Here is an 18,980-nt window from a genome sequence, read left to right as displayed (position 1 = left end):
AAAAAAAAGGACTGACACGGGCTGGCTTGATCAAAGGGTCTAGGCTGTCGGCCTGCGTCATGACAGGGACAACAACAGCCACCCTGGCTTTTTTTGGCCGTTTTATTTTTGGGTTGTTTGTGATGTGATGTGCCATGTATCAGCCTCGTGAGGTCCTTCCCTTCCCTCGCTGTCCTGTCAGGACAGTCTGTCGGGTCGAAATGTGCTGGTAATAAACCAGATTCCTGGGATTGTGTCCAGCCCTCCAGCCACAATGACATTTACATTGGACGGCGCGCTCCGATGACCTATCTTTCGGGTCCGCGCACTGCAACCTTGCGCAGCCTTTTGCAAGATAAGCAAAACAACGTGGCTGGCCTCTTCTCTTTCTCCTTCTTTTTCTCCAGGCTCCAGATGCATGTCTGACAAGGGGCAGGCGTAGTGTCGTCAGTGTTCTTCTTCCACCACCCCTGCAGTTAATCTAACGGGACCAGAATATTGTTTTGGCACCTGTACCTACTTGGTGCGTAATCATGACGAGGAAAGGCCGAAAAGAACGCCCTCGGAATAGACATGCATCTTTTGGTCAAAACCGTTGCATTTTCACGGGGCGGTCCGTCGATCTGCTCGTACATTCGCTTTGTTGAGACGACCCGATCCAGAGCGGTCTACCGGGGAACCCCGTCCTATTTTCCGGCCGGAGTGATAGCTGCCTGGTAGGGTCCCGGGGCTACACCGCGAAAACCTACCAAAGATGGGTAAGAGGGAGGCGCTGGCATACTGCCATGGTCTGCTTGTCTCCCTGCTCTGTCTCCTTGCTGGTGGCTTGCCTCTCAGCCCTGCTCCTCCAACGTTGTTGCGTAAAATGTTTGAGATGTTGGGTTCGGCTAACGGTCGGAAGGTAATCAAATCCCCCATCCGCTGCAACGGCAACTGCAACTGCGTTGCATGTTAGTTAGTACTTCGTTAGTTTGTGGAGGAGAGAGACAAGAAGACCATGGACCAAAGTAGGTTCGACGCTGCAGACCGGCATTAGCTTTGCATGTTGGCTGATCAACTCTGCTGAGTTTTGGCAAGAGAAAGAAGTCGTACCATTTGCTATCTCCATCTTTCCCTTCATAGATCTGATCTTCCACACTTGCCTTGCTCGAAACAAGCCTGCAAAGGCTTTCTTCTCACAACTCCCATAGAGGCCTAGAATCAGTATGTACCCAATCATGCATCCACTCTGAGATGAGTGAGAGCCACTGCCACTCATTGGCCGGCCTGTCATGCTTTATGATTCTGCTAGGTAGTTAGTTACTGCTCCGATTAGACTCTGCGTTATTCCCACGCCCGATACAGCTTGCAGAGTCGCATTGGCTGTCTCTTGGCATGCTCAAACCTTGGTAGTACAAGGGCCTCGTCGGTACCACAGCTCCCCACGTCGCCCTACAGCCTCTTTCACCGACACTCAGAGAAAGAAAAAAAAAAAGCCAACCTTGCATGTTCTGTGCAACAGCTCCATGATGAATGAAGCTTTGACCCGGACGCGCAGGCCCCAGCAGTCATTTTTCGCACCTCTTCCTCCCTTCGTGTCACCAAAGGCCAACGAAGCAGTCCACACACACCCTGGTCAGCTTCCACCTCGTCGTTCCAGAAGCGTTTTTGCTTCTCCTCTTCCTTTCAAAAGTTGCCCATGGGGAAGGCAAGAGCCCCGAGACATACATGGGAGGGGCGAAGTACGGCACAGGAACATCGCTTCAACGCCCGCAACTCGGTAATAATAAAGCGTGTTTGCCTTTTGAGACTACTCCGTACCTAGTCGTCAATCTTTGAATTTTGACATCAAAATCTGTCCGTCATGCAAAATAATTGCTAAATCTGGCACACATCCGTTAGCGATATCGGAACTGGCGACCAGCGACTCTCCTTTCGTGTCCGTGCCATGCAGCGGAGGGAGTCAGCATTTCCTTGATCCCTGGCCGGTGTGAGTCCGATACAACAACGCTTATTACCAATAGCTTCATGACACGGATGAAACAAAGAGGAAAGGGGCGCGGGAATCGGCCATGCAGAACCTTGCAAGGGGCTGGCTGATCTTGTATCCGTGATGGGAGAAATCGTTGCCTCTGGGAGCTCATTGCCTCTTTCGGCTAACTCTTCAGATAATCTCTTTCCCCCCACAGTGACAAACTCGTCGGCTGGCATCAATTATGGAACGGAGACACACCACGGCCGGCTGGATCCGATTGCCGTAATCCGTATCCCGAGAGGGCTCTGTCTGAGCATACCGAGTATTCGTATCTTCTTTGTAATAAAGGGACGGGCGCACTCCCATGCCAAGCACTCATGGACCCGCTCGTCGCCGTTGACATGCAACTTGTCCGTAGATGATGATCGACCGGACCGCGCGCCTGTTACACAAACTCACAATGCGAGCAATGGCTTTTTATTTGCGTCGTACCCGTCGCAAAGGCATATCAAGAGGCCGCGACTTTGCATGGATACTTCCAGTTGGATTCTCGTTTAGAGCCGCATGGCTTCTTCAGTTGAATGTTTGAACGAGGCCCCTTCTCGGATGGCCCGCGCCCGCTGCTGTTTCTTACACATTGCAGCGTATCTTTCCCAAACATTTGCTAGGTGAAGGCTTCAAGCTCTTGGTATAAGTCGTTTCTGATTTACCGACGGTGTTGTCAATAGCTCCTTATTTATCGGAGATGTAATTGATGAATGTCAAGCATCGGCCGGAAGACACGCACCTGCCCTCCCGATGCTCCCATGTATGATCGGCACAAAGTTGGGCGTTGTGGCTGTTGACACTACTATCGCTGGGCGGCGGGGCATATTCTCTTAGTGATGCCTCCTGCTGATGGCCTTGTTTGCAAGTTACGGAAGGTGGAGTACTGCGTATAGTCAGAAACCCGTTCATGCCTGGCAAGCCCTGTTACAGGACATCTGTATCCGTGAGGGCAGTCTTGCAGCATGGCGCTCTCGTCTGGTTCGACACGGGGTGCCGGAGGAATGAAATATGTTGCCTCTCACCGGCTGTGCCACATGCTGGAATTGCAGGCGCCGCCAAAATGCTTCGATGCTGACCCTAAATACGTACCATGGGACAGATCGTTGCGAGCCTTTCCCTTTCCAGTAGCGCAGCGTATCCGACGCAACGGAAGCCGTCTCCCGATGGGTTGGTGTGGTCTGCGCAGTATTCCCTGCGGCCAGTCCTGTTAGCGATATGGCGTACATCAAACATCAAAGCGAGGCAGTGCTCTCTATCACAAGAGACGGGGCACATGAGTGGCATACCGGATCCTTTCATTTCTTATTACGGTGCGCGAGGGACGCAGTAGCCACCGTTTACTCCGCGTCCATCGCAGCACCGGCAGCGTCGCTGAAAAGGCACTTGACCAAGTGTTCCACACCGTTCGTTGCATTGATCCATCGACAGTTTGCCAACCACAATGTGATGATGAATAGCCGCTTGAATAAAAAACCGGGTTCGTAAACAAGGCACCCTGTGATGCCCTCTGTATGTTGTGTAACGCGGGCTTCATCGGAACAAAATGCAGGTTTCACCTACCTGAGAGGCTTGAGGTAATTTTGACTGAAGGGTTCGCTTTGCTTTTTTTCTTCTTCTGGAGAGGTGGATGATGCGTATGCTGTTTTCTTTTCCGAACAAGCTTGACCTACAACACCGTGGTTCAGTAACATACCGTACGGCCTCAAGGCAGTCAGCGCTTCTGTGACATCTCGTACGTTGGCGTCAATAGCACGCTCCTAGTTGGCAATTGGCCTTTTTTTTTTTCCTGTCCTCGACCGCGCTAGCCTTCGCCAGTGAACTGAGGTTTGCCAATCAACGGCACTCTTTGTCTTTGGCGGCCATATTACCTGCTTCTTCAGGGTATACCTGGCTTGCCTCGTTCCCACCCCACGACAGCTGTGGCTTTGGCTTCGGCTCCGCCCCTTGTTCGTCTTTACTCTCTTGGCTTGCTGGGGATGGGATTGATGGCTTGTTCGTCCTGCTGTTGCACAGCTTGCATATCCGGGCCCGCTAACCGGCCATGGCTGTTCTGGTCTAGAACCATTATTGTGGAAACCTGATCCTGGAAGTACTGTTGGATTTCAATGCTTGGCATCCATCACTGACAAGTTGATAGCTGGAACAGTTTCATCGATCGATGAGACGCAGCGCACACACTAGCAAGCCGTGCAGAGTGAGTGCACCTGCGCATTTTCGGGAAAGCGCAAGACGGGGACTGTCAGAGGTACTAGTTAGCAGGCTGATGGATGATGTGCGTGGTGTGTGGTCAACTGAGCAGGTCTTTGAGATCCATGACATCCCTACTCTAAGACCCATCTCGGGATGATGCTCTGCCAGCAACATAGGATACGTGAGAAAAACAACAGATGCTGAGCTTCGAAGACGATGACGGCTTGATAGACTTTCCAACTCGCGAAACAAGGCCCTATTCGAAACTGGTTTGACTTATGTAAGTATACCGGCTGGGGCTGGTAATAATAAAGTGGGGTCAACAAAATCGTGCATGCCGTGAGATCTTTGTAGCGAGTTTGTAAGTTATCGTCCAAGCAGCAGCCTGCAGGTGATGTCGACCTTCACGGTACCTGCCGAGACTCCCAGCAGCAGATGTGCCCAGCAGCAAGGCCACCAGCGCCCGGCTTCAGCCAGTCGGTTTTGGTAAACAAGGAAGTATCGTCATAATTGACAAAAGTCAGCAGCGGTTGTTATTGGTGCAAGGCGCCAGCCAGTCGGCAGCTGTGGCACATGGGCAAACTGGTGCCCGCAAGCGTCATTGGCGCTTCTTCAGGAGTGTAATTCGTAAAGTGTGGCCACATACATTCGATAACTGATCTGCCACTAATAAAGCGGGCACGCAGCATGGCACCTGATGAACGCCGAGAGGAGTACTCCGTACAGAGTAGGGAAATTGCTTTGGCTGCAATTCAAACGAGTTTTCGGATAAATGTCCAAAGCTAGGTATAGAGCCTGAAGGGCGAGCCTTTGCCACCGAAAGTGATGCTGAAAAGAACACCGCTCACGATAGTTAGTTGCTCGGCAGAGCACGGCGTAATCGTAGGCCAGACGATGATGCGCCGATCAAGTGCATGAACCTACACCGGGGACGTGGTCAGCAGCCGCATGTCACACACGCACACTTACACCACCCGCCCACAACGTCAGGAAACCGGGGGAGCATATGACAGCCCAGAATGCGACAGCATCGAGTTATTGAGTGCTAGGTTAGAAGCAGCCAAGCCTGGACAGGGAATTGACAGAACTGCACACATGTACTGCGAAATTGGTAGCCTTCCGTGTGCGGCGCCCGAACTAGCATTGCCACCCGGCGCGATGTGGGTGGTTAGGACGAGTTGGGTGGTGTGGTGACCAGCTGGCTGATGCGAGGTAAAGGAGCTACGTATGCAAGCAAGCCCCCCAACATGAAGTAATGGGTGAGCATGTCGGTGTCGCCTTGACCGAGTGGCGATGGTCGCGGTGCAGCAGAGAAGGCTCAGATTGCTGTGCTCTGTGTTGGCATAGTCCCACAGCGGTCCAGCCCAGCCGGCCCAGCTCCTTGCATCTATTTCTGTAGCATGTGGGTAGTGGCTATGCGGCTCAAATCGAGCCCTTGAGTATGGATCCATCGTGGAGCGTAGTAGCCGCCGCCAGTTGGTGCTCAGAGGTTGCTGTACGAGCCTAATGATCAGGAGGTAGGTAGTCTTGGAGAATGGTGGTGGCGAAGATGCGCTTCTGCGGGAGGGTTGAGCCGAAATAAGCCTCTGCAAGGCACCTGAGCAGTAGTTAGAAAAGCACCAGCGTCGGTTTGCACTAACATGCTGACACTCCTGGAATCGCCACTCGACGTAAGCGACCAATGTGGTGTCTTGCATACGGAGTGCCACCCCGGACTGGATGGACACGAGCAGCTCCAGTTTCAAGGCTATTTGATAATGGCATGGCGATTTATAATTTTTTCTGGATGGTATTTGAGTCGCTGTCGTTGCAATTGAGTCGCAAGAGAACTGACTAGAGCCGGGCGAGACAGCCGTGACCACTAATAATTGAATGTCGAGTCAGTAACATGGCAGGTGACCTTGTTGTTGCTCGAGCTATTGACACTGCGACGCGTGTCAATCGGTGCAAATACTCGTTTGGAAACTTGTGTTGGCTCATTGAATACCTAAGTTGTTTGCTCTGGGACGGACTTGAGGCACGCGCCGTGATTCAAGGTCGTAACGAGGTATTATGGTCAAACAGGAGCGGCGTGTATCTGGCTATGAACGTGCACAGCAGCAAGGAGCTTTACCAGGATAGGGATCGTTAGCGAGTCTTTGTGTGCTTGACTAGGAGATGAAGTGGAGGGGAGATTGTGCGCACTCGATGCGGGATGTTCCATGTTGCTGGTGGCCTGGTCAAACGGTGAGGGTGAGCGGCAGAAGAAGGATGCACCGCCTGGGTGCATTGGTGTCCATAAGGTACGCCGTACGGAGTACTACCCCCCATTTTCTTCTCAGGGAAGGCGTGCCCACGGATGAGGGATGAGACGCCACAGCTTTCCCAGTACCTACCAGTAGTATTCCGTAGCAGGTAAACAACAGACACCGACTGCATGAATGCCCCCAACAGTGCCTCTGGGGGTGTCTTGGAAATCATTTCGTTACTCTAGTTAGTACGGATACTTTTTACAGACCTATTGACCTTATTGGTGTTGGGGGGGTGCACTTTGACTGCCTGCAGTGGATTCTAGGGTGTGCAGCGTGACCTTTGGTGGACATCTTGGAGGTACCGCTAGGCCGGGTCAGCGGCCCAGAATGCAAGAATCAAGACGCAGTGCGACACCGCAGATATGTGTGAGTTCGATCTGTTGCAGCAGCAGTGTAGCAGCAAAACATGGAGCTTGTTGAGTGAGGTGTGCGCCGGGGCCGCGGGAGAGGAGGGCAAGGGCGAATCGCATAATGCCACGCGAGAATGCATCCGTATACGGAGTTGTACGGATCTGGAGTTATCGCTTTTGCTTGTCAAGATTGCCACGGAAGTGAAGCCGTTGTTACTCAGTATCAGGTATAATTCGTGTAAGCTGCTGTAAGGCATCGCTTGGGGAGGCCTCTGAGAGGTTGAAACCAAAAGCTTGTTCCTTGTCCAGACGCTGGCACACCACCCTTTCAGACCTACCCCATGGCCTTGTCGACGCCCTAGTATCTGCTCGCCTACCGTGGCAGGGGTAGGTACTTAGGCAAAGACACCACCACCCACTTTCCGCCACTTTGCCGCCACTTCACTTTGGCACCGCGCCCGCCGTATGGAACCCACCATGATGAGGGCTATTGAAGGCTGCATCGTCGGATGGGTGCCGCACCCTGAACGAGATGGAAAATGAAGAAGAGGAAAAAAAAAAAAAAGCAAAGCTTACCTTGGTATTCTAGTGACTATTACATCAGGGCAACATATGTCAGTTTGGGTACATATCTACCTACTACCTAAGGTTTTAGGTTGCGCTACCTAAGCACTGACTGTATCCCATCAATCTACCATGCAAGGCAACCTGATGACAACGTAGGACACAATGACACGACAGTTCTAGATACCTAAAAAACAACCACAAAACGACCGGGTTTGCCAGGCATTCCAGACATTACTTATCACCAACCAGGACTGGGCAGCCTGCCTCCTACCTACCTAGGTACCTTAGTACCTAAGGTACCAATGTACCGACCCAAGTATCGTACTTACCTGCCTGCGCTAGGTCAGTTACAAGAGAGACCGCCTGCTAACAGCACCTGAACTGCACCACTGCAACCTTTGACCTGCTGGCACCTGCGCAAACTGAGGGTGCTTCCGCCACTGGCGCTAGGGTGCCTACTAACATATCTAGGGCCCTGGCTCGCCCGTTCCCAGCGCCGGGGGGGCCAGTTTTTGATCGGCCTTCAAAAACGCTGGCACCAACTCTTCAACTTTGCTCTTCTCCCAACATTCACTCTGCCTTTGTCGGTGCGCGAGCATTCGTTTTTTTTTAATAATCGCAAGACTCCGCCTCGTATTCTCTGCTCTGGTCGTCAGCGAGATCTTTATCTAATCTCCTTCGTTCATCGACACCTTGCAGCTGCTTTCGTGCTGCCCTTGCTCTCTGTCCCGCAACGGGTTTACTCGCGAGTGCCGCCACTTCGCCCTCAATCCCGCCACCTTGACGACAACGCTTCTGCTGACCTTGCACCTTGTGTCTACATTGCCCGGGGGCATGGCCATGGTCGCTCCCCAGTGACTATCTACACAGCTTCTTGTACGTTGAATTGCTCTTCGCTGCCGTCGGCTTATTTGCCCTCCGCCTCCAGTCCCTCCTCGGCTGTTTGTCGTCCGTTTGCCTCACTTGGCACTCACCTGTAACCTACGCTCGACCGCAACGCTTCTATGAATCAAAATTCCACAAAAAAACATTGTTTTCATCGATGTCCCATAACTGACAATCTATCTCTTTTAGTCCGCCATGGCGGCCGCTGAAAATGTTTCGGCTCTCCAACAGCGACAATCCGACTCGTCTATACCTGCCTCCGATCTGATCCTTCGCGAGACGCAATACCTTTACTCCTTCATACTTCTCGTCGCGTTTGTATCGTGTGTTGCATGGTACAGTGTGTATAATGCCAAGAAGCAGGAAAGCATTGTACAATCGCATGTAAAAGGCCCGGGCGGGAAGCCCTTGCCCGTCACGAAGAAGAAGACCAAAGACGATGGCGAGAGAAAGCTTGGTCCCCATTTTGGCCCGGCTGCCAAAAATGTCTTTCGCTATCTGGCTGCAGTCATTTTCATCTCTTATGTTGCGACCGGCGCCTTCATGTTCGACCATGCGTTCTACCATGACAACCCTTACAAGTGGTCTAAGGACGGTCTCTCCTGGGCTGGTGAGTGGACCATTGTCCACGTTCTGGGCTCCGTCTTCTTCTACCTTTACATCCTTTTCTCGCTCTTCGACTGGAAAAAAGGGCCCAATGTCGTTCACCTCTTGATCTGGGTCCTAGGCCTAGTAGGCGAGATCATTCTTTTCTCAACCACCTTTACGACTGCGGCCGCATGCCGCTTTACCAACCCAAAATCGCAAACGGGAGACGAAGACTGCTTTGATCGCTGGATCAAACTGGACTTGGTTCTCTACTTTGTCCGTATCCTCCACCTGATAGCCCTAATCGGGGTTTTCAGCGTTGCTTGGATCGGTAAAGTACGATCCAAGCGACCTGTGAAGCTTGAAGACGGCTTCGCCCATGAGCACACCCCGCTTTTGAATGGCCATCAGAGGTCATATGACTCTCAAAATGGCGATGTCAATACAGCAGGACCGAACGGACGCGACACATACTCTCGCCGGTCTCGAGGGCGGACCATGTCCAACGCAGCCAAATACTCAGCGCCCAGTTCACGCAAAGACGAAAACGCCGCGTTTTATCGACCACAAAAGCTTCCCCACAAGACTTGGTGGGAATATATCCGCGGATATTCCCTCTTTTTCCCCTACTTGTGGCCCAAGGATTCCGTCATGCTGCAGCTGCAAGTTCTTGTCTGCTTCGTCCTCGTTATTATTCAGCGCATTGTCAACATTATTGTTCCGAACCAGATCGGTGAAGTCGTCAAGCAGCTCAATCATGCTATCAAGGAAGTGCAAGATGGACAACCGTTGACTATGGATCTCTTCCCTCTTCGCGCCTCCCTGTTTCTTGGGCTTCTCTGGATTCTCCAGGGCATGCTCGGGCCACTTCGATCCTTGCTCTGGATACCCGTCTCCCAGTACTCTTATCGTGGCTTAACAACGGCTGCTTTCAACCACGTGCACTCTCTCAGCCTGGACTTCCATCTCTCTAAGCGCACTGGCGAAGTCCTGTCCGCACTCAACAAGGGGTCTTCTATCAACTCTTTCCTCGAGCAGGTCACTTTCCAAGTCATACCTATGCTCTTTGATTTGATTCTGTCTATTAGTGTCTTCTACTACAAATTCGGACCGCTCTACGCGCAAATCAACCTTGTAGATACCTGCTGGTACCTCTACATGACAATCAAGATGGCATCGACACGAGCTGACCAGCGACGCGAGATGACCAATGCTGACAGAGAAGAAGAGGCCGTCAAAAACGATTCGATCTCTAGCTATGAGACGGTCAAATACTTCAACGCCGAAGAGTACGAATCTAGCCGTTATCGTGACAAGGTCGGAGCCTATCAGAAGGCCGAAGCCAATGTGCAGATGGGCATGGTCATGATGAATGTGTGTCAAACACTCGTTTTTAATCTTGGCAGGATATTGGCCGCCCTCATCTGCGGCTGGCAGGTCGCCGTAGGAATGCGGGAATCCAGCGATTGGTTCGTCGTTATTTCTTACCTGACCCAGCTCCAAGGCCCACTCAACTTCTTTGGCACCTTCTATCGAACTGTTCAGCAGTCCATGATTTCAGGAGAACGGTTGCTTGAGCTCTTCAAAATTCAGCCTACAGTTGTGGACGCTCCCAACGCGAAGCCCCTCGAAGACTTCTCTGGCCATATCCGATGGAAAAATGTCAACTTTTCTTACGACCGACGTCGCCCGGCGCTGCGCAACATCTCGTTTGAGTGTCAACCTGGGTCCACGACGGCATTCGTTGGCGAGTCTGGTGGCGGTAAATCTACCTTGTTTCGTCATATGTTCCGATACTACGACTGCGATGAAGGCAGTATTGAGTTGGACGGCAAGGATGTGCGGGACCTGACCATCTCCTCCGTTCGTCGCCATATCGGGGTTGTGCCTCAAGACACAACCTTGTTTAACGAATCCCTCATGTACAACCTTAGATATGCAAACCCAAACGCCACCGATGAAGAAGTTTATGCTGCCTGCAAAGCGGCGAGCATTCACGACCGAATTCTGTCTTTCCCGGACCAGTACGAAACACAGGTTGGCGAGCGTGGACTCAGACTCAGCGGAGGCGAGAAGCAGCGTGTTGCTATCGCTCGTACCATTCTTAAAGACCCTCGCATCATCATGCTTGACGAGGCCACGTCGGCTCTGGACTCTCACACTGAGCAGGAAATCCAAGAGAATGTTTGGAATATTGGTCGAGGCCGCACTCTTCTCATCATTGCACACCGATTGTCTACGATTACCCATGCCGATCAGATCGTTGTGCTGCATGCTGGTACGATTGTCGAAAAAGGCACGCACTTGGAGCTTCTGGCCGCTGGTGGCCGGTACGCATCGATGTGGGAGAAGCAGATCCGCGCTGAACGCGCGCTTGACGCTGCCAGGGAAGCCACCCAACGCGCCGCGCGTGCTCTCCGCAGGGCTAACATGAGCCATAAGAAGGGAACTGAGACGCCTCTAGACGGCTATAACAGTCTGGGTTCCTCAGCTTCCCTTTCTGGCAACACGGCTAGCCGCGGATCCAAGAACGCCAAGAGCGAAGACACTACTGAGGAAGCCACCACCTCTGGCTCGTCATCGTCAGACGATGAATCAGGGCATACTGATGAGCACTCGCGAGAGCGCAAATTGAATCAGTAAACGGTGCCTCGGGCGGGTGTCATTGATTCATCGCTCAAGGAAAAAGCTTATATTTTCTTTACTGTCATAGAAGGCAAAAGAATTGGTGATGCAACTAAAGTCCAATGCTCAACACCTCAAGGCGGACGCTTGGCACCTAATATTAGTACTGTCTCGAGTGACAGGCGCGCGTGGTTACTTTCGGGGCCGCGCTTTCCCTTGAGCTTTCATGAACCAGCGGAGTCTTTTTATGATATATTTCAGTTTTCGGTTTTGTCACTGGCCAAGCACCACTGATGTTGTTATGAGCAAACGATTTTTCTTCCTCTTCTCTCATCCCCGGCAAGACACGCCGGTTCTTCAATCTGCATATAAGCGGCGTTGACGGGGCGTTCGGTTGCTTTGCTTGAATCATTTTTTGTTCGCCGTATTTTCTCTCTCTTCTCTCTACCAAAACATACTTGGCATTTTTTTCCTTGCACTCGTTTTGCTCTTCTGCTTTGAAGTTCTGATGACTATTTTTCTCTCTTCTCATTTCCACAGCTTATGTTTTCCTTTGCTAAATCGTTTTCTGAGATCACATCTAATACTGGAAGGGGGGGGGGGGTTGAGAAGTCTTCAATCACGGACAAGAAAAAAAAACCTGGACAGGTTGAGGGGAGTTGAAAAGAATTTGTGAATGTGAAATGTGCGTGCTTTTTTTCCTTCTCCCTGTTCTAGAGCGGCGAGCGCATCCTGGCGCAAAAAGGCGGTTGCTTTGTTTTTTTTTACCTGGCTTTCTATAACTTGTCCTTCCTCTGGAAAGAAGACCGACCTGCACGGACGGGTTTTCGTTTTGGTGATGATTACCATGGAATAAGTAGAGATGAATACAACTCACGTCGCCAATATCAAGTTGACAAATTCACTCGTAGGGCGTTCTAAAAGGGGGGATTGGGAGGATCATGGAATCCGTAGCGAATGTCGTGCACCGCGGCGGGCGATGTATTACAAATAGATACAAAAAGGTACAGAGAAGCATGCAGTCCGCGACGAGGGGCCAGCTTCCAGGAAGCTGGTCCCGTCGTGAATCCAAAGATGCAGTCTCGGAAAAAAAGTCTATGGTACAAACAAGTGTAAAAGTAGATGAAAAAAAAAAAGACACACGTATCCATCCAGGTCATCATCCCATCATGCGAAGCGCATACCGCTCCCTCCCCCTTTATCATCCTCTCTTGTTGAAAACCACGTTTCAACAAAGTGAGTGTGAGGTTGATGCGAAACCTTGCCAACAAAAACCGCCCCGTGGTCATCTTCGTCGTCATCGGTGGATGTTGGAAAGTAAAAAACTCCGGTTTCCATGCATAAGTTTTTTGGTAATAAAAAAGACATTAATAGTTTCCATATGGAGAAAGAAAACACGGCGCAAAGAATGAAATAGCGTAGAGTGTGAAGCAGCTTTGCGTGGAACCGGGCGGCCAACTCTCGTGGTGCTATCTCGTGTTTGCGAACAAGGGTCCAAGAAAGTAGCTGTTTTGGCTTGCTTTTGTCCTGGCGGTGGTGTCCTTTCTACCCAGCCACAAAAAGAAACCGAGTTCGAAATTGGGCAACCGCTTATTCAGACTTGCCGTTGGGCTTCTCGCCGTTAATCTTGAGGATCGGCACGGACTGCTTGGTCGTCGTCGTCTCGTCCTCCTCGTCGTCGGAGCGGTCGTCGGTAGCGCTACTGTCACGGACGAAGCGGTACGCGATGCGCAGGATGTAGAAGAGCCAGAAGAGGTTGAGCGCCTGGAGGGAGGTGAGCAGCGCGGTGGTGATGTACTGGGAGATCCAGCACTTGTACTGCTCCGTCTCCCAGTTGAGCTCGAACGGGCCGACGGTGCGGAACTCGGTGAACATGGAGACGATGATCTTGAGGTTGATGTAATGGCGGAGGTAGACCCAGACGCAAACGAAGACGAAGAAGTACGGCCCGATGAGGAAGTGGTCGAGATAGTTGAGGACCTTGGAGGTGGCGAGGAAGAAGTCGGAGATGTCGTGGGAGGTGTAGACGGCGATGCCGATGTAGGTGAAGTGGAAGCGGTAGCTGAGGCCGATGAGCGCGAGGCTGACGACGTGGTGGCCGACGAGCTCGTAGTAGTCCTTGCGTGGCTTCTCGAGCCCGAGGACGAGCACGATGGCCTGCTGCGCCCAGTACGCGGCCTGGAAGAGGTAGTAGAACTTGACGACGGCCTCGTGCGCGCGGTGCGGGAAGGCCTCGTACATGCCCGTCGTGTTGTAGTACCAGACCGGCGTGCGGCTCATGACGTACAGGCCCGCAGGGCCGAGGAACGCAAAGTAGACGGCCGTGTACGCCTGCTCCATGAAGCGCGCCTGCTTGGCGCGGCTCAGCCCCGTGCGGCGCGCCCACGGCCGCAGCAGCTCCTGCATGATGAACTCGCGCGTGAACGAGAGCACAATGATGTAGAACGCGACGAACGCAATGTCCCACTTGCCCTTGCCGTACATGACCGGCTTGCTCGGGTCGTCTTGCGGCAGCGGGTAGGACAGGAAGATGAAGTGGTGCAGCACGTTGGACTCGGTCGGGTTGACGGCGTAGCCAGCGAGGAAGAGCACGAGCAGCACGGCCGGCAGCACAAAGGTGCGGCGCACCATGAGCTGCCGGAAGCGCGAGAGCAGGCCCCGCGCGCGGCGGCGCTTGGAGATGCGCTTGCCGGCCGGGGACGACGACGACGATACGGCCGTGACGGGAGAGGAGGGGTCGGTCTGGTTGAGGAGAAGGAGAGGGTTGTTAGCGACGTGTCCCATGGTTTTGCGTTTTTTTTATTCTTTGCGCGACAGATGTACGGTTCCATGGGAGGGAGGAAATTGGCGCAAGAGGGAAGGTGAGAGGGGGTGAGGGGGAGATGCTGGATAGAACCAACGTACATGGTTGCTAAAGGAATCGCCGGCGCTGAGGCTCGCCCGGCTCGAGGCAAAGGCAGGAGCGCCCGTGTCGCCGGCGCGGATCTCGCCGCCCAGGCCAGAGCTCTTGCGGCGGCGGCGCGGCGGCGAGTCCTCCTCCATGGCGAAGGGATCGAGGGAGGTGTTGAGGAGCGGAAAGGGTTCCTTGTCGCTTGCCGCGTCGCTCGTCGCCATGGTGTTTTGGTGTAGATGAATTTCCCTGTTGTTGCGTTACTTGTTTCACCGTTGTTGATCTCGTCTTCCCAATCTCGTTGACGGCGTTCGTCCTCGACAAAGGGGGTGCAGCTTCGTTTCGCAAAATGCGGTGGATAGCTACCTCTCTCGTGACGTCGTCGCTGTCGCTTGTAGTGTCTCTTTCTTCCCCGTCTTCAGACAAGACCGCCAAAACTTTGTCTGATGAAGCTAGTAAAGGACCGGAGAGAACTTGGCCCGCTCGATTGAAGTATATCGATCTGACTGCGGTAGCGGAATGATTGTCACTGTGCCGTGCTGTTCAGCTACCCGTCGTAGATCAAACTCCCGCAATTGGCGTCCTAGAGAGCAAGAAGAATGAAACAAAGAGAAAGGAGAAAAAAAAGAAGAATTGGCGTCCCAGCGTTGGGGGGGAATTTGGCGGTTACAAGTCCCTCGGTTGGTGGGGACCCCTGTGTTGCCTATAGCGGCAGCGGAAGGGGATCTGACCCGCAGCGCGTCATGGAGAGATTTAGCAGGGGAGAGGGAGAGGGGAGAAGGCAAGCGATGTTATTGTGAATCCTGATCTCTTTTATGTGACCTCTGAGTTGCGGATGGATTGTGTAGGCGAGGCTGCGAAGATGGGATCTGGCGATGATCCAGCCCGTTTGCTCACCGGCTATCGGGCGCTTGCTTACCAACTGCCAGCTGTAAATCGTCTACCTAACGCACCTCCTCCCGCCTTGTTAAGGCGAGGTATACAAGCAAACGGAGTATACACCCCAAAAAAAAAAAAAAAAAAAAAGACTCAAATATTCCCTCTATAACAAAGCCTATTACTGTCCTTTCCTTCTTCACAAAAAAACCCAACTCAGGAGAACGACCCATGTAGGTCCTGGGCCCGTTTGATTAAAGCCCCCACTGTCTCTGACGCCGCCAGCGCCATTCTTGGCAACACCACGGCTCGTCAAATCAGAGAGGCCTCTTACAAGGGGGGGATAGTCAGGACACTGTTGTCAACTTGTAGCTTGGCAATTGGCAATTTCACTTTCTTCAAAGGCAGAAAATCACATTGCGATTAGACTTTTGGTTTCGGTGCCAGTAAGAGCCTGGCAAGTACGCTGTGTCTCTGTATTTCATCAGTTACTGACTGTAAAAGCAACAGTCATATTCTGCAAAACCTAAATCAACGCCAAATGATACGCCCCATTCCAAAAGGACGCTTTCCCAAAGATGATGCTGGTATATCACACACGCATGCGCATATATATACAAGACGATCCTACGCGAGGTCGTCTGTTTCCTTTCATGTACATGTAAGTAGGTCTATCCCGTCCGGGACGCCGACGATCCGTGCGGCCGCTCCCGGGAGAGCACAGACGACACATCGTCCGTCGTCGACTGACCCTCGTCTTCCTCGTCTTCCTCGCCTTCAAATGACTCATCGTCATCCTCATCGTCAAGCGTAGCGGCGCGACGGTTCACGCCCGGCCATAGAGGCGGCTGGTTCACCGGTAGGGGAAGCGGCGACGGTCGGCTGCGGGCGGGTGACGATCGCGTAGGCGCGTTGGCGTACCGCTCCGACGCCGTCGACGCCGCGGCGTCAATGGCCGAGCTGCCGCCGTAGATACTCCCGGCCTGAGACGGCGACTGCGCAGGCTGGTGTTGCCGTCGTGCCTCGCTGCCCTCCTCGTCTTCTTCTAGAACTTGCTGCAGCGCGGCACCGACACGAGGCGGTGCCGGCACTACCGTGACGGGCAGCTTGTCGGTATCTGTGGAAGGATGGAACTTGTCACGGAAGCGGTCGGCCTGTGATGCCGCAAAGTCCTCTAGGCGTCCACGTATATCCCATCTGCCGCCCCGCCCCCCTCGGCTGCCTGCTGTGATGGTGTTAAAGTCCATGGCCCGAGTTACGGTGTGCTGGTCGTCGGCACCATCTTGAACCTCCGGCTCGTTGCTGTATGATACCGAGCGCATGATCCTTGCGCGCGGAGGTACTGTCGTGCTTGGCTCTCTACTGATTTCGCTTGCGACGTGTGCAGCGTCGCCAGTCGTATCTGGTGAGTATCTTGCACCTGTGCCTCGTCCATTATGACTTCGTGCGTCATGAGCATCCTCGCTGTAACTGTGCGGCCCGCTTGGGTGTCGCGCTAAATCAGACGTATGCGTATAATAGGGCATGGGCGGCTCTGGCGTTCTCGATTCTCCCTGATATCGAACGGCGTACACCGTGCTGGCTGCGCTGGGCGTATCCGTTCTGCTTATGGGCGTCGCAGCCTGTGCTGCTCGCTGCGACCAAAGTTGCGGTCGCAGTATGTCACCCATACTCCGGCCTTCGTGTTCGTGCGAGGTTGGCCCGGTCTGGCCATTTTGAAAGCCGCCTGGACCAAGGGCATGTCCGTTGGATCGATGATGTAGCTGGCCGCCTTCCAAATCCATGCCATGACTTCCACCGCTACTACCGCTTCCTCCAAACTTGCCATGTTTATGGCGCCAAGGGTATTCGGCGGCGTTGATTTCGAGCATGTCGTCTCCGTCGTACACTTCACGGCCGAGCACGCCGTCCTTCTTTTCCTCTCTTTCTAGGGCCTCTATTCGTTCGACCCATTCCCACACAACGACACTGGCAGCGGCGGCGCCGACCCAGCGAACATAGTCGCCCCAGGCTGTAAAGTTTGGTTTCGAAATGTCGAGAATAAAGAAGACAATAGGCACGGTGATGGCGAGCAGTGAGATGACCGCGACAAGGCTGATGTTTTTCATAAGCGGGTGATAAAAGGCATACCGTCGCTTCAAGAATGCGTAGTAGGAGACCCAGAAAAAGTAAAGGAGCCCTAGCGAGAGCTTGAAAACATAGCTAATGGCGGGGATGGGGTGGGCGAGGCCCTTGTTAGAATTGCCGTCGCCGTTCTCGTTTGGATCGGAGTAGTTGCCGTTTAAGATGTCGTATTCCCCGAAAGGAAAGCTGTTGAGCGAGGAGAAGACAATGTCGAGGCTGATTAGTGCAAAAGCTACCCATTTAATGACAACCTTTTCGCGGTGCCGAGGAAAGAGTCGGATGAGGGTCTGGGCTTGTGCGAGCCAGAGAAAGGTGTCGGATATGATTCGAATGACTTTGAGCTCCATGCGGGACATGACGTCGCGCTGCAGCTGGCGGGCGTTGGTGACGCCCCAGATGTACTGGTCCTTGACAATGGACATTGTGTCAGCCGTGGCGATGGTGAGGGATATGGCGACGGTCAGGGCGGCAATCTTTTGCAGCCAGGGGCGGCCGCCAATGCTGATGCCGCCCGAGGAGGAGCTGCCAGTGAAGCTCCCCCGGCTGCCGAGGTATACGATGCCGCCGTCGAACGTGGAGCGGGTGGTGATGAAGAGGGCAATGACGAGCATCCAGGAGACAATGGTGCACGCGGAGAGGGCGTATATGATGGGCGAGGTGGACAGGTAGAAGGGGTCGCCGAAGCTGGATATGTGCACCGTCTTGGGGTTGTCATCGCCGTTGTGAAAGTTGAGCGTGGCCGAGGCGGTGGCGGTGCCCGTGGTCGCGGTGACGACAATGTCCGATATTGTAATGTTGCCGTCGTCGGTGGATGTGGGTTTCGTAACGGCGGCCGCCTCTGCGGAAGCGGATGTGGTGATGGGCGTGACACTCGTCGTCGCGCCCTGTTTCGATTCGGCGCTACTGCTGCCGCTGCTGCTACTGCCGCCGTCTTGGCTGTCGGCGCGCGGTAACAGAGGCACACAGGGGACCTGCTGCACGAGTGGTTCGGCGAGGGTGATGGGCAGGCCAAGGTCGGGAAGGGTGATGACGCCGAGGGCCGGGTAGAGCGTGGAGGAGCAGAGGGACGCGGCCGCCGTCAGCGTCGCCGAGGCGGCGTCGACGGACACCATTCTCCAGTCCCGTTGTCCCACGCAACAAGGGTTTCACAAAAATTGCCTTGTCTTATAGCGCAAAAGGCGTCGAGCCGAGCGACGCGCTCGGGACGTTGCGAACAACGCCCTCGGGGCGAGATAGGAGAGCGTCTATTGCGGGCGGGGCGGTCGAGAGATGACGGGGAAAAAAAGAGAAGAAAAAGGGCCGCAGAGCTAGCGACTAGTAGAGGCCATGGAATCTGAGTATGCCCCCGACCCGTGGGTGACGTGATACGAGTGGCGATGGTCAAACGTTGGAGGGCGGCAAAATCGAACGGCGACCGACGGTTGTGGGTTGAGCCGGCGGCTGATGGTCGCGTTTGGAGCTGAGACAATTGCGGTAGGAGACGTGGGCGATTTCGGGGTAGACAAACCAAGAGACAAAGAAACAAGAGGGAATGAAGAGGCGAAAAGGACGGCTGCCAAGAGTGCGGGGTGGGAAAAACGAAGAATAGTGGTTTTGTTGTTGGAGGTGGAAGA

At 53.5% G+C, this 18,980-nt stretch overlaps 3 protein-coding genes across 3 annotated transcripts; 1 reads left to right on the top strand and 2 right to left on the bottom strand.

Annotated features, from left to right (window-relative positions):
* Positions 1-8,459: 8,459 nt before the first annotated feature.
* ISF_01920 (heavy metal tolerance protein precursor) lies at positions 8,460-11,495 on the top strand (the record flags this gene model as incomplete). Its single annotated transcript, XM_018845527.1, has 1 exon — positions 8,460-11,495. The coding sequence occupies one exon, from the start codon at positions 8,460-8,462 to the stop codon at positions 11,493-11,495; it is 3,036 nt and encodes a 1,011-aa protein (XP_018707250.1).
* Positions 11,496-13,067: 1,572 nt separating this feature from the next.
* ISF_01919 (Longevity assurance, LAG1/LAC1) lies at positions 13,068-14,591 on the bottom strand (the record flags this gene model as incomplete). Its single annotated transcript, XM_018845526.1, has 2 exons — positions 13,068-14,219; positions 14,382-14,591. The coding sequence occupies 2 exons, from the start codon at positions 14,589-14,591 to the stop codon at positions 13,068-13,070; spliced, it is 1,362 nt and encodes a 453-aa protein (XP_018707249.1).
* A 1,323-nt stretch (positions 14,592-15,914) lies between these two features.
* ISF_01918 (PalH/RIM21-like protein) lies at positions 15,915-18,479 on the bottom strand (the record flags this gene model as incomplete). Its single annotated transcript, XM_018845525.1, has 1 exon — positions 15,915-18,479. One exon carries the CDS (start codon positions 18,477-18,479, stop codon positions 15,915-15,917), a length of 2,565 nt encoding a protein of 854 aa, XP_018707248.1.
* Between the last annotated feature and the right edge of the window lie 501 nt (positions 18,480-18,980).

The sequence above is a fragment of the Cordyceps fumosorosea genome (assembly GCF_001636725.1).
Source record: "Cordyceps fumosorosea ARSEF 2679 chromosome Unknown scaffold_3, whole genome shotgun sequence".
Lineage (NCBI taxonomy): Eukaryota > Fungi > Ascomycota > Sordariomycetes > Hypocreales > Cordycipitaceae > Cordyceps > Cordyceps fumosorosea.
This window is presented reverse-complemented; position numbering and strand designations above follow the sequence as displayed.